This window comes from Carlito syrichta, unplaced genomic scaffold (genome assembly GCF_000164805.1).
Source record: "Carlito syrichta isolate Samal-C Ts95f unplaced genomic scaffold, Tarsius_syrichta-2.0.1 Scaffold314847, whole genome shotgun sequence".
Classification (NCBI taxonomy): Eukaryota; Metazoa; Chordata; class Mammalia; order Primates; family Tarsiidae; genus Carlito; species Carlito syrichta.
This window is the reverse complement of record NW_007258943.1, coordinates 326418-342010: the sequence shown is the minus strand read 5'-3', so window position 1 is coordinate 342010 and position 15593 is coordinate 326418. Positions and strand designations below refer to the sequence as shown.

Sequence of the window (15593 nt, the reverse complement as noted above, 5' to 3'; positions counted from 1 at the left end):
CAACTCAAAAAAAAAAAAGAATGAGGTGACTGAATTTACATTGAACCAAAGTTTGATGCTGGGTAACTTTTATTTTCTCATAGAGCTTAACATTTGGTAAGTGCTCAGATGTTGATTGATTTTACCCTAATGCTCTTAAAAATATTTTACTTCCTCAAAATCTCAAAGTACTTGTTTATATTTTTTTCTTCTTAAATAATAGCAGTTACCACCAAAGCTTTTTTTCTTTTGAGTTGGAGTCTGACTCTGTCGCCCAGGCTTAGAGTGCAGTGGCACGCTCACGCTCACGGCCACCGCAGCCTCCCAAGTAACTGGGACTACAAGCAGGCACCCAGCTGCTTTTTTGAGTTATTGTAGAGATAAGGTTTTGGCAAGTTGGCCAGGCTGGCCTTGAACCCATGGACTCAGGCAGTCTTCTCACTTTAGTCTCCCAAAGCGCTGGGATTATAGGTGTGAGCCAGCACACCCAGCCGACCACCAAAACCTTTAAGAAAAACCTTAAACCCTCCATTCTGTGGAGCCATGCTGTCCTCACATCTCTTCCTGTAATTATTACCTGGGGCAACCTCCTAGGGTCCCCTCCCACTGTGGGAGCTTTTCTGTCCTCTCAATAAATCCCGCTTTAAAAAAAAAAAAAGTTATCTGAAGTGGCATTAGGATCCCAAATCACTATTTCAGGACACACTTTTTTTTTTTTTTTGAGTTGGAGTCTCACTCTGTCACCCAGACTGGAGTGCAGTGGCATGCTCCCGGCCACCGCAGCCTCGACCTGCTGGGCTCCGGCGATCCTTCTGCCTCAGCCTTCCAAGTAGCTGGAACTACAGGCATGGGCTACCATGCCTGGCTAATTTTTGATTGCCCGGGCTGGTCTCGAACCTGTGGGCTCAGGCAATCCTCTCACCTCAGCCTTCCAAAGTGCTGGATCATAGGTGTGAGCCACCGCACCCGGCCTTCAGGAAACTGACAAAAATGGAGCTGACTTTCAGAACTCAAGCTTGATCTTCCTGTAAAATTATTAGAGATGAATCTTATCAAAACATATTATTATGTTTCTTTTGACAGATTATTATCTTTCTTTTGACAGAAAGACATGCTGAATCACTGCTTGACATTTGTCATGATACAAACTCTTCTCCAGCTGATGTGATGTCAGTTACCCAAAATCAAAACATCATCTTGCGAAGCATCAGCAGCAGTGAGGTGAGATCCTCCCTTTAAAGAAACAACTAACAAAAAATGGATAACCTACTCCACCTACTACTTCATTTGCCTTGCTCAAATACTTCGTAACAACCATGTATTACAATTATATTTTTAAATGTAATTACACAAAATGTAAAGCACAATTAGTAAGACACTCTTCTGAGAGTCTAATCTCAGAGTCGTAATTAGCTAGTCAACTCTGAGTCTCATGCCTGGCGTGTGTGTGTGTGTGTGTGTGTGTGTGTGTGTGTGTGTGTGTGTGTGTGTGTGTGTCTGTGTGTGTCTGGGCTGCTATAACAAAGCTCCAAGATCAGGATGTTAGCATGGATGGGTTCTGGTGAGGACCCTACTCCGAGTTACAGACTGCCAACCTCTTATTGTGTCCTCACATGATGGAGAGAGACAGTTAGCTCTTTGAGGTTACTTTTTTTCCCCCTGAGTTGGAGTCTCACTCTGTCACCCAGGCTGAAGTGCAGTGGCATGATCATTGCCACTGCAGCCTCAACCTGTTGGGCTCAGGCGATCCTTCCGCTTCAGCCTTCCAAGTACCTGGAACTACAGGTGTGCGCTACCATGCCCAGATTATTTTTTGATTTATTGTAGAGGTGAGGTCTCGCCAAGTTGCCCAGGCTGGTCTGGAACCCCTGACCTCAGGTAGTCCTCTCGCCTCCACCTCCCAAAGTCCTGGGACTACAGGCTCGAGCCACCATGCCCGGCCTGGGGTTATTTTTAAGGGCAATAGTACCATCATGAAGACTCCACTCTCATAACCTAATCACCTTTCCAAGGCTTCACCTCCTAATGCCATCACATTGGTGGTTCGGATGAATTTTGGTGGGATACAAATATTCCATTTGTAACAACGATGTGTATGTGTGTGGGTGTATCCAATACTGCAGAAGACTGTTGCAGCTGAATTCACACTAAATAATCAAATGTGGTTTGCTTTTATGCATGCTTATATTGAAAAGGAGAAGACCATTAATCTGATCATATCAAATCCATCATTGGTACCTCTTCACGGCCCTGGTCATCATTCTGCCCACAAGGAATGCCTCCAAAAAAGCCTCCGATAGTACATTAACAGTATTAGTAACAAACATTGTGACCCATAGAAAACTTTGGAATGAGACCCAAGATGTACAACAAACTGACAACCGTGTTTGCCTACAGAGAGAGAACTAGAGATTACTCCACACTGTGTGCTCATTTGTATCTTTTAAATGTTCATAAAAATCAATATAGCCCAAAGATCTTACTGCTCGTTGTTTTATTGGTAAGGAAAAATATAGCCATAAAATTGTTTATTTTTAAAAATTAATAAGGTATGGAGTCTAATTTATAAACAAAGGGAAGAGTTTTGGAAGTAGTAAAGACCTTTCAGTTCCCTTTTCCTTCCAAAATTCATCCTAAAATAGCAAAGAAAACAAAAAAAAAACATATAGCTTTTTCATTTTTATTTTGAAATAATAAAAATTTCACAAGAATGTGTGAAAAATAACACAGAGGAGCCCTGTGTACCCTTCACAGCTTCCTCCACTGGGAACTATTATCATGACGATAGTAATTATTAAAATTGAGACATTGATATTGACACAGTGCAATTCACTAGACTGCAGACCTTGATTGGGTGTCACCAGTTTTTATAGGCAAAGAAAACCTTTTTGTTTCTTTCTCCGTGTGTATGTATAGTTCTATGGCATTTTATCCCCCGAATCACCACAATCAAGATAGACTTGTTCTGTCACCACAAATGAATTCCCTCCTCTCACCTTTTTATAATCCTTTCCTAATCCTCACCTGTTCTCCATATCTATAATTTTGTCATTTCAAGAATGTCATATAAATGGAATTATTATACCTGTAGATTTTTTAGCGTGGCTTTAACTTCTACTCAGCATAGTATTGGTGACATAGATGCAAGTTGGTACGTGTATTACTAGTTTCTTTTGTTGCTAGGAGTATTCTGCAGTATGGATGTTCCACAGTTTGTTTAGTCATTAATCTTTTGAAAGACATTGGGTTGTTTCCAATTTTTGGCTATTTACAAATTAATCTACTATGAACATTCATGTACAGATTTTTTTTTTTTGAGTTGGAGTCTTACTCTGTCACTCAGGCTGGAGTGCAGTGGCACGTTCATGGCCACCGCAGCCTCGACCTACTGGGCTCAGGTGATCCTTTTGCTTCAGCCTTCCAAGTAGCTGGAACCACAGGCATGTGCCACCACACACATTTTTTGATTTGTTGTAGAGATGAGGTCGCGCCATGTTACTCAGGCTGGTCTCGAACCCCTGAGCTCTGGCAATCCTCTCGCCTCTGCCTCCCAAAGTGCTGGGATTACAGACTTGAGCCACTGTGCACGGCCCCGTGTACAGATTTTTGTGTGAACTTAAGTTCATTTCTTAAGTTCCACAAATCCAGTTGCTGTATCATATGGTAAATGTATGTTTAACCTAAAAAAAAACCTGTCAAATCTTTTTCCACAGTGGCTATCCCATTTTATATTCCTACCAGGCAATGAAGGAGATATCTGGTTTCTCTGCACCCTTGCCCTCACCTAGCACTGTCAGTATATATATATATATATATATATATATATTTTTTATTGAGTCAGAGTCCCACTCCGTTGCCTAGGCTGGAGTGTAGTGGCACACTTCTGGCCACCCCAGCTCCGACCTGCTGGGCTGCAGCAATCCTTCCACCTCAACCTTCCAAGTAGCCAGAACTACAGGTGTGCGCTACCACACCCAGTTAATTTTTTTTTTTTAATTTATCTTAGAGAGCAGGTCTCGACAAGTTGCCCAGGTTGGTCTTGAACTCGCAGGCTCAGGCAATCCACTCGCCTTGGTCTCCCAAAGTGCTGGGATTAGAGGCTGAGCCACCAAACCCAGCCTAGCACTGTCAGTATTTTTTTATTTCAATCATTCTAGTAGGTGTATAGTGGTATCTCATTGTGGTTATAATTTGCATTTTCCTTATGTCTGATATTAAACATTTTTTCATGTGTTTATTTGCCATCAGTATACATTGTCTGTTCAAGTATTTTGCCCATTTTCTAATTGAATAGTTGGTTTCCTTATTGTTGGGTTTAGAAAATACGTTATATAGTCCAGATATGTGATTCGCAGATATTTTCTCCTACTCAGGAGAAAACTTGAGGCTGGGTGCGATGGCTCACATCTGTAATCCCAGCACTTTGGTGGACTGAAGCGGGAAGACTACTTGAGCCAGGAGGTTAAGACCAACTTAGGCAACATACCAAGACTTCGTCTCTACAAAAGTAATTAAAAAAATTAGCTGGATGTGGTGGTGCACACCTGTAGTCCCAGCTACTGGGGAGGCTGAGGCAGGAAGATTGCTTGAGTCCAGGAGTTTGAGGCTATGATGAACCATGGTTGTGCCATTACACTCTGATCTGGGTGACAGAGTGAGACCCCAACTCAAAAAAAAATTATATGCAACAACAATAGAGATAATTTTCACAAATATTCTCTTGAGCAAAATAAACTAGGAATAAAATAGTAAATACTGTATGAGTCCATTTATATAAAGGTAAAAGGAGAAATAATAAATCTATGATGTTGAATTCAGGATAGTGGCTGCACAAGAGTGTCCTTTGAGGATGTTTGCTCTGGTGCTGGTTACACAAATGTGTTCATTAATCTATATATTTATGGTATGTGCGCTTTTCTGAATGTATGCTAAATTTAAATAAAAAATAATGGAAAACAGGAAGTGTGGAGTGCCTTCAAATACCTGACAAAAGAACATGGTTTCAGCCAGGCATGTTGGCACACACTGTGGTTCCAGCCACTTGGGAGACTAAGGCAGGAGGATCACTTGAGCCTAGGAATCCAAGGCCAGTCGGGGCAACCTAGTGATACATTATCTCAAAAAAATTAATTATTCAAATAATAATAATTTTAAACTAGAATTCTGTAACCAAACTATCAATCAAATATTCGAGTTGAATGAAGACTTTTTCAGATGCACATCTCTTAAACATTTTACTTTTCATGCATGCTTTAAGGAAGCTTAGTAGTTCTCTATTAAATCAAGGGAGTAAACAAAGAAAGAGAAAAAAATGGAATCTATGATTCACGGGGTCTGTCACCCAACATAAGAGAGAAGAGGGAACCATTGAGACAACGGAGAATGCAAATTGCAGATCTTCAACTATGTAGCAGCTCTGGAGAACAAAGAGTTCGGATCATTGGAAGATGGGCTAAGGAGAAGCAGGATAATGAAAACAGAACTGATATATTTGACCAAGTGGAGAGACCATTGGAGTTTGAGAAGATTTAGGCATTGGAAAAAAAAATAAGAAAATGAATAAAACAAGCCAACTGGAAATAAGATTTTTAGGGCCGGGAAATGATATTCTGTATGCTGCTATAATGGTGGATACAGGTCACTATGCATTCGTCCAAACCCATAGAATGTACAACACCAAGAGTGAACCCTAATGTAAACTATGGACTGGATGATATTAATGTGTCAAACCAGTCCAACAAATGGACCACTCTGGAGGGGGATGTTGCTTATTGGGAAAGCTATACATGTGTGCAGATAGGGGCATATGGAAAATCTCTATATCTTCCTCTTAATTTTACCATGGACCTAAAACTGCTCTTTAAAAAATTATTTAAATAAACCAAAGTCATGCAAGAAATAAAATATGCTACACTACAGTTATACTACTGCATAGTCCACTCATAATCATAATGTGCAGTTTGACGTTTTTTGTTGTTTTTTGAGTAGGGGTCTCACTCTGTTGCCCAGGCTAGAGTGCAGTAGCACAGCCACGGCTCACCACAGCCTCGACCTCTTGGGCTCAGGTTATCCCTCTGCCTCAGCCTACTGAGTAGGTGGGACTACAGATGAGCACCACCACACCTGGCTAGTTTTTTCTTTCTTTTTTTTTTTAGAGACAAAGTGTGGTGAGCTGTAATTATGCCACTGCACTCCAGCCTGGGTGGTGAAATGAGAAACCAATTTTTAAAAAATCTTTTTCAGAAGAGTTTAGAGTACTTGTTATGAATCAAGTTGTTTTCAGCCCTGTTTTTTGGCATAATGATTATTTTCTAGAGGTTGAAAACAAAGTTTGAGAGGTTGTGTGCCGTGATTAGATCAGAACACTATCATAATGAAAACTTTAATCAGCTTTGCTATCTCCTTCAGTATAGGGTTATATCTGTAGCTTCCACAAGGGGCAGGGATTTCCACCCTCACCATTTGTCAGTGATGCCCCAGGGAGGCATTATGGGAAAAATCACGTTCCTTTGGAGTTGTTCACTGTGACTGTGGCCGAAGGATTCTTTCCAGTTACCCACCCGGATGGAATTTGTGACAGCTTAGCAACCTGCATGCCAAGATGATAAAGTATAAAATGTTGAATTTCTATGTGTCTCTATGATTTCAGCTTTGATCTTTGTTTTTGATTATGCAATTAATCACACCCACAACTGTCTGAGCCTGGTGCTCCAGGGGCAGATACTTGCCCATTATTTGCGTCCTAAATACTTTAAACCAATTTTAAAAGGAATGCTTGGTATGAAACTTTAGCCTAGAAAATCAACATTCACTCTGCCAACAAAGTAGTATATTGAATAACTGAGTTTTTATTTTGTGACATTGCAGGAGTTTGACCAAGATGATGACTTCAGTCATCCCCTACTTGTCAGTGAAGAGGGAGGTCCCAGTGGTGTCCGACAGGCCTGGCAACCCAGGACAGAAGGTATCCCGCTTCTGTCCTTGATGTGTTAACAAAGAAAACATTAAGCCGGGCTTGGTGGCTCAGCCTGTAATCCCGCACCTTTGGGAGGTTGAGGTGAGTGGATTGCCTGAGCCTGCGGGTTCGAGACCCGCCTGGGCAGCGAGACCTCATCTCTACAATAAATCAAAAAATCAGCTGGGTGTGGTAGCGCATGCCTGTAATTCCGGCTACTCGGAAGGCTGAGGTGGAAGGATCGCCGGAGCCCAGCAGGTCGAGGCTGCGGTGGCTGGGAGCGGCCACTGCACTCCAATCTGGGGACAGAGTGAGACTCCAACTCTAAAAAAACAAACAAACAAAGAAAACGTTGAATATATGGACCTCCCCCCTACATTCAGAAGTGGTCAGCTTAACTGTCAGCTGTTGTCCTTGGGCTATTGTTCCCCTTGAGGGAAAGGTGGAAGAACTAACAAGACAAGAAAGCCCCAAGTTAAAGTCTCTTATTCGGCAAAGCCATACTTCTGGAATTTTCCAGAACAACCCTCATTTCAAACAGGCTATCCTGTCATACCCCTAAAACACACGAAAAACACAAAGGAAAAGAAAAACGACTCATAATGCTACCCTTTGGTCCATACTTGAATCAGTGATTCTGAGAACTCGTCTCTGCCAAAATGAACAACTCTCCTCTGGCACTTTGTATGTATTTATTTAATTATATATATATTTTATTTTAAAATTGTGGGGTACAGTTAAGGGTGAGGGATACAAATATTCATTGTGCAGGTACCCTTGTTGATGAGGTATGCCCCCCCTTTTCCAGACAGACATTGACTACCTTTAGTCTCACCTCCCTGCCCCTCTCTGCCCCCTGCCCCCTGTCATTTCCGACCACTGTCGATCCTTTTCTTATAGTATTACGGTAGTTGTTCAAGGTCCATTTATAAGTGAGAACATGTGATACTCAGATCTTTGTTTCTGTGAGAGATCACTCAGTATCGGCACTTTTTCTTTTAAAGGTGGGATCTCACTCTGTTGCCCAAGGCGGAATGTAGTGGCATGATCATAGCTCACCACAGATTTGTCCTCCTGGGCTCAGTCAATCCTCCCACTTCAGCCTCTGGGGTAGCTGGTACTAAGGTGCACACCACCACACCTGGCTAATTTAAAAAATTTTTGTCCTGTGTAGGATGAGGTCTCACTGTGTTGCCTAGGCTGGTCTTGAACTCCTGGGCTCAAGCGATCCTCCTGTCCTCCTGCCTTAACCTCCCTAAGATTACAGGTGTGAACCATTATACCCAATTATGGCTCTTTTTTTTTTTTTTTTTTTTTGAGTTGGAGTCTCCCTTTGTCACCCAGGCTGGAGTGCATTGGCACACTCAAGGCCACCCCAGCGTTGATCCGCTGGGATTCGGAGATCCTTCCATCTCAGTCTTTCAAGTAGCTGGAATTACAGGCGCGCGCTACCAGGCCCGGCCAATTTTTGATTTATCCTTGACACCAGGTCTCGCCAAGTTGCCCAGGCGGGTCTCGAACCCGCGGGCTCAGGCAATCCACTCACCTCGGCCTCCCAAAGTGCTGGGATTATAGGCCAAGCCACCGAGCCCGGCCACCGAGCCTCTTTTATTTCACTCCACTCCAGCTCAGCCAGCCATTCCTATCTCCTTTTTTGTCTGATAACATCTTTTCCCCATCTCTTTCCTCTCAGAATCTTCCATCAGCTCTAGGAATCTGTTCTCTTCCAGAGCCCTGCGTGTCCCCATCAGCTGTTGTCCCTGGGTTGCCGTTCCCCTGGAGGGGAAGGTGGAGGAATGAACAAGACATGAAAGCCCCGGGTCGAAGTCTTTTATTCGACAAGCCCATACCTCTGGAATTTTCCAGAACAGCAGCCATTTCAAACATGCTATCCTGTCACATCCCTAAGTGCCCTTCCCTTGACAGAACACAAGGTATTTGCAGATTCTCGCTTCAGAAAACGGTCACGTTTTTTTTCAGCCACAGCTGACACATTTGTCTACCATCTGTTTGTCTATAACCTTAAATTAAACGTTTATTCGAACTGCTGCAGTTTCTCCCTGGCAATTTTCTGGCTTCCATTTCTGACACTCCAGGGAAGCTGCCCTCTTCAATGGCTTTTTTTCTCAGCCCTTCTCACCGCCCTGAAGACTGCAGCGCTTTCCTGGCCGTGGTCCCCTCCAGCCCTTGTGCGATGCTGCCCCCTCCTGGGCAGCCTCCTGCCTTCCTTGTCCTCCCTCAGAATCTCCTCTCCCCAGGCCGAGGGCTCAGAATAATTTAGTAACGGTTAAAATTATGAACACCACGAAGCCTGAAAGAGCTCATGAAAGAAACAAGTCCTGAAATCCTTCTGAAAGATCTTTGCAATCTGCCTTTTGACTTTCATAGACTTCACTGCAGAATTCTTTCTAGCCCAATGGTGTCACAAACACCTTCCGAGAGCTTCAATATTTCACTTATTCTGCTCAACCTGGAGATGTCTGGCCATTTGGGATGCTAGTCATTCTCTTAAAGTTGATTTGTAATATTTTCAGTTTTCATTAGGAGCCATAATACTCATGTAGCATCTTCACTAAGCTCTTGCAGTTGTAAGCTGTAATAACTGTGATTACAGATTTGAAAGGAACAACTGTCTTTCTGATAAAATTCTTTCTCACAGTTGTTAGACACTTCCATCGAGCTAGTAACTTTTCAATCACAAAGTCTGAAATAAGTTGTTTGAGCATTATTGTGCATTGCATTCATTTAAAGTATCATCTTAAATGTCTTTAAATATCAATTTAGTCTTTTTTGACCAGACATGGTGGCTCACACCTGTAATCTTAGCACTTTGGGAAGCCAAGACAAGAAGGTTGCTTGAGTCCAAGAGTTTGAGATCAACCTGGGCAACATAGGGAGACCTCATTTCTAAAAAAAAATTTTTTTTAATTAGCTGAGTATGGTGGTGGGTGCCTGTAGTCCCAGCTACTTGGGAGGCTGAGGCAGGGGGATCACTTAAGCCCAGGAATTTGAGGCTGTGATGAGCCATAATCATGCTACTGCACTCAAGCCGGGGTGACAGAGTGAGTCCCTGCCTCAAAAAAAAAAAAAAATCAGCCTGGCTCGGTGGCTTAGCCTGTAATCCCAGCACTTTGAGAGGCTGAGGTGGGTGAATTGCCTGAGCCCGTGGGTTCGAGACCAGCCCAGGCAACTTGTCGAAACCTCGTCTCTACACTAAATCAAAAATTAGCTGGGCATGATAGCGCATGCCTGGAGTTCTGACTACCTGGAAGGCTGAGGTGGAAGGATCGCTGGAGCCCAGCAGATCGACTCTGGGGTGGCCGTGAGTGTGCCACTGCACTCCAGCCTGGGCAACAGAGTGTGACTCTGACTCAAAAAAAAAAAAAATTCTTTAATGCCATTTAGATGTTATTAATGTTATTAATGTTTAACGTGCTTGCACACCATATGAAGACCTTATGCATGTAACATGTGACTATTTAGTCTGGTGTAGAAATACACATTTAATAATTGAGTTTATATTTGCTTGTCTATCATATTATTCTATTTAAAAGGGAACATCACTAATTAAAATATATGTAAACTCCACCACGTTTGAATCACTCCCATAGACCTTAATATTCTTTATGGAGAACTTAAGTATTCCGGCAGTGTACATTTGCTTTATTATTATGTATTATTTGCTTTTGTAGATGGTAATGTGTAAACCACAATTTATAAACAAAAAAGGAATCCTTCATCCTTTTCCTTAGTACAAAAATTTTCTTGTATTTATCAAGCAACTATTTTCTCAGAACATAATAGAAACAAATCTTGTAAACTGGAAACTAGGCCTATACGTTTATTCTTTTCTTGAGTGAACAAGTACCACTTCCTAAAACTACTGGACTTAAAACATTTTTTGGAAAAACATAGTGTAAATCCCTCAGAATTCTTAGTCACAGGGAACAGAACCTGCTCTTAGTTGAGTTAAAAGGGAAGAAATTTGGAAAGATATTAGAATGTTCATAAACCATTGAAAAAGTAGGAGAAACTGTCTAAGTTCACTCATGTTGCCATAACAAAATACCATAGACTGGTGGCTTAACAGAAGACATTTATTTTCTCACGGTTCTGGAGAATGGGAGTTTCAAGACCAAGGTTTTTGCAGGGATCCTTTTCTGGTGAGGGCTTTCTTCCTGGCTTGCAGATGGTTGTTTTGTCCTCTCCTGGCTCTTCTGCATGTACAGAGAGCACACAAGTGAGAGAGCTCTTCTCTCATATAGACATTTGTCCAGTGGGATCAGGGACCTACCTTTATGACTTCATGTAATCTTAATTCTTCCTGAGGGGCCCCATCTCCAACTATAGCCACACTGGGGGTGAGGGCTTCAGCTTATGAATGTGGGGTACACAAACATTCAGTCCATAACAGGAAGAGTGTACTTTGGATTGTCAGGAAATATCTCATAACTACATCTCAAAACTGGCCGCAGCTGATCCCCCCATCATAGTGCCTCTGCCGTAGCAGGGAGCTGTGCCCACTGTCAACCTGAGAACCCCTTCTTTTGCTGACACTTACATCAGCACAAAGAATGCCTGTACCTCGTCTTTCTTCATGTAACTCGCACTCATCAGTCTCTACTAAGCTGTCCGAACTCTGATGGCACAGGAAGCTGGAAAATAGTTTTTTCTGGTTTATGTTTTTTAGAAAAAGTCTGTGTTGAGATTCACAATTTAGGAAATTGTCAGACATGGAGAAAGCATTAAAATATTTTGAACTTCAGTGCCCACAATCCAGACAGATAGGCGCATCAATTTAAAAAGAACAAGGAGGACAAACAGCAAAGTAAAACTGGAGAAAATAATCTTTCTTCATTGAATGAGCTGGGCTAGACCAGATTTTAAGTTTCTTTTCTTTGCCTTTCTCTTTACTTTCTTTTCTTTTCTTTTTTTAAGAGACTGTTTTACTTTTTTTATTTTTATTTTTTTAATTTTTTTTTTTGAGTTGGAGTCTCACTCTGTCTCCCAGACTGGAGTGCAGTGGCCGCTCCCGGCCACCGCAGCCTCGACCTGCTGGGCTCCGGCGATCCTTCCGCCTCCGCCTTCCGAGTAGCCGGAATTACAGGCATGCGCCACCGCGCCCGGCTGATTTTTTGATTTATTGTAGAGATGAGGTCTCGCTGCCCAGGCAGATCTCGAACCCACGGGCTCAGGCAATCCACTCACCTCAGCCTCCCAAAGGCATGGGATTATAGGCTGAGCCATGGAGCCCGGCTGACTGTTTTACTTTCGAGACAGTCTTGCTATGTTGCCATGGATGGTCTCAGACTCCTGGGCTCAAGCTATTCTCTGTCCTCAGCCTTCCAAAGAGCTGGGATTATAGGTGTGAGCCACCACGTCCATCCCCATTAAGATTCTATTTTAATACTGGCTTTAACACTAGCAACAACAAGTTAATGATCATTTTCTGACTTTTTATGAATGTCATTTTCATGTCTTCTGTAAAGAAAATATATTTCTAGCTATGTTGAAATGTTGCCTTTTAATTTCTGTCTATGGTAATATTTTCTGGTAGGGTTAAATTACCCACATTATGTGAAAAATGCACTCAGCCAGGAGCAAGTGTTTTATTTTTTACCTGTGGCAATGCATCATCTTCCCTGGCCCACTGGGTAGGGTCAGAGATCTTATCCACAGTTCCCTCAGCCACTTACAGTACTCAAGAGTCAGAGCAAGAGAACATGTGTATGTTTCTAAACAATTTCAAAAGTAGTACATTCTGTAATTGTATATTTTTTTTCTATTTAGGATCAACGGTTAGGATGATGGCCATTAGCTCTTAACAATTTCTAGAAAGACAGGTATTTCTCATACTTGCTTATGACATCTTTGTTTCCTAGTTTGAAAAAGAAATTAACCAGACTGGGCACTGTGGTTCAAGCCTGTAATCCCAGCACTTTGGGAGGTCAAGGCGAAAGGCTTGCCCGAGGGGTTCAAGACCAGCCTGAGCAACTTGGCAAGACCTTGTTTCTACAGTAAATCAAAAAAATTAGCACACCTGTAGTTCCAGTTACTTGGAAGCTAAGGCAGAAGGATATCCTGAGCCCAGCAGGTCGAGGCTGTGGAGGCCATGAGCTTGCCAGCCTGGGTGACAGAGTGAGACTCAAAAAAAAAAAAAAAAAAAAAGACTGGGCTCGGTGGCTCAGCCTATAATTCCAGCGCTTTGGGAAGTTGAGGTGAGTGGATTGCATGAGTCCATGGGTTCGAGACCAGCCCAGGCAACTTGGTGAGACCTTGTCTCTACAATAAAATAAAAAATTAGTCAGGCATGGTAGCACGCACCTGTAGTTCTAGCTACTTGGAAGGCTGAGGCGGAAGGATCGCCGGAGCCCAGCAGATTGATGCTGGGGTGGCCGTGAACATGCCACTGAACTCCAGCCACTGCACTCCACTTGTTACAGGTAAAAATAAAACACTTGCTCCTGGCTGAGTGTATTTTTCACATAATGAGGGTAATTTAACCCTACCAGAAAATGTTACAGAGTGAGACTCCAACTCAAAATAAAAAAAGAAAAAGAAAAAGAAATCAACCAATTAACAGACTTGTAAGCACATTAAATTTGCTTGAAGACATTCTGGATTTATTACTTTTTAACAACTGGAAAAGTACAACTGTTCTTAAGTATGTGTCCATGTGATTACACTCTATGCAGTTCCCTACTTTCATAGCAAACTACTGAATGCATCTAGCCTTTGTACCAGAAAATCCTTTTCACTGACAGTTATTAGAAATGTACGTGGTATATTTTTCTTACTCTAACATGTCACTCAAACGATGACTACAAAAATGTTATGAAAGACATCCATCTTCCTTTCAAGCAGAATGACCTTGAGTATGTCATACAAACTCTTACTATCAGTTTCTTCATCTCTAAAGTGAAGGGTTTGGATCAAATGACCTCTAAATTCCTTCCAGCTCAATAATTCCAAGCCTCTCATTTGTGCCACATAATGTGGTGATAGAATCTTTGAAAAGTTTTAAAAGAAAGTGAACATTTCCAAGGAAACTTCATTTTTATACAAGCATTCCTTGATATTGCATAATATGTAAAAACATGCAATCAAGTTGTCTTATTTGAAAAACATCAAGAAAATCAAAGCCAGGCACATTTTCATAGTACCACAAAATATAATATTAGAATACAATGATAGTAAATACTTTTATGATTTGCCTGATTGTAACCAAATCTCTTTGTTTTAGAAATTTTTACCATTTTTTGAAAAAATGCATCAGTAGGCCGGGCTCAGTGGCTCAGCCTGTAATCCCAGCACTTTGGGAGGCTGAGGTGAGAGGATTGCCTGAGCCCATGGGTTCGAGACCAGCCTGGGCAACTTGGAGAGACCTCATCTCTATAATAAATCAAAAAATTAGCTGGGCATGATAGTGTGCACCTGTAGTTCCAGCTACTTGGAAAGCTGAGGCAGAAGGATCGCTGGAACCCAGCAGGTCCTTGTTGGGGTGGCCGTGAGTGTGCCACTGAACTGGGTGATGGAGTGAGACTCTAACTAAAAAAAAAAAAAAAAAAAAAAATGCTTCAGTCTCATTCAGTGGCACAGATACAAAAATCAAACAATAAAAATACTTTCACTATGATGGTTCCTATTTATTTGACAAAACATCAAAAGTCCTTTAAAAATAATAAAAGTCTACTAATTGAGATGATGATGATAATAGCTATTAAGTAACTTTCCCAAGGTCACCGGGGAAGTGGTGGAGAAGGGATATGAACCCAGATGTGTGTGATTCACACCCCACCCTCATCCTTCCTGCTGTAAGAGGGAGGACCCCCCCAAAATCCCAAAATTTATTTATAAAAATTTGTGTATTCTTTTTTTTTTGAGTTGGAGTCTCACTCTGTCACCCAGGCTGAACTGCAGCTGGAACTACAGGCATGCGCTACCACGCCTGGTTAATTTTTTTGATTTACTGTAGAGACGAGATCTCGCCAAGTTGCCCGGGCTGGTCTCGAACCCACAGGCTCAGGCAATCTACTTGTTTCGGCCTCAGAAAGTGCTGGAATTACAGGTTGAACGACCGAGCCTGGCCTGTGTATTTATTCTTACATGTTTAAATTTAAGTCTCCTTCAAAGTATTCTCCATTTGATGCAGTACACCTAGAGACACTTTTTCCACTACTCAAAACAGTTTTTGAACTCATCAATTTTGATGCCTTTTAGTGCTTCTGCCATATTTTGTTTCATCTCTTCCACATTGGCAAAGTGTCCTGTTTTGGGTCCAACTCGGTGGTTCAGCCTATAATCCCAGCACTTTGGGAGGCTTGAGTCCGTGGGTTGAGACCAGCCCGGGGAACTTGGTGAGAACTTGGCTCTACAAATGAATACAATTTAAAAAGAAATTCTCCTTCTAGGACTTTTTTCATCCAGGGAAACCACAAAAAAAAAGTCTCTTGGGAGAGATGGGGTGAACAGGAATGGTGAGGCACTGGGGCCATGCTGTTTTGGGTCAAAAACTGCTGAGCACTCAGTGCAGTGTGGGCAGTTGTGCTCATAAATCACCCATCATGAAATAGGCAAACGCATTGAAAGAACTTCAAATAAGGCCGGGTTCGGTGGCTCAGCCTGTAATCCCAGCGCTTTGGGAGGCCGAGGTGAGTGG

At 42.1% G+C, this 15593-nt stretch overlaps 1 protein-coding gene across 1 annotated transcript in view; it reads left to right on the top strand.

Annotated features, from left to right (window-relative positions):
- The window catches only part of MAP3K19 (mitogen-activated protein kinase kinase kinase 19), a 73494-nt gene that overhangs the window by 14299 nt on the left and 43602 nt on the right, over positions 1-15593 (top strand). Inside the window, exons 5-6 of the mRNA XM_008072091.2 lie at positions 1085-1200; positions 6847-6943. Coding sequence (XP_008070282.2) covers positions 1085-1200; positions 6847-6943 — 213 coding nt within the window. The remainder of the gene's footprint in view (positions 1-1084; positions 1201-6846; positions 6944-15593) is intronic.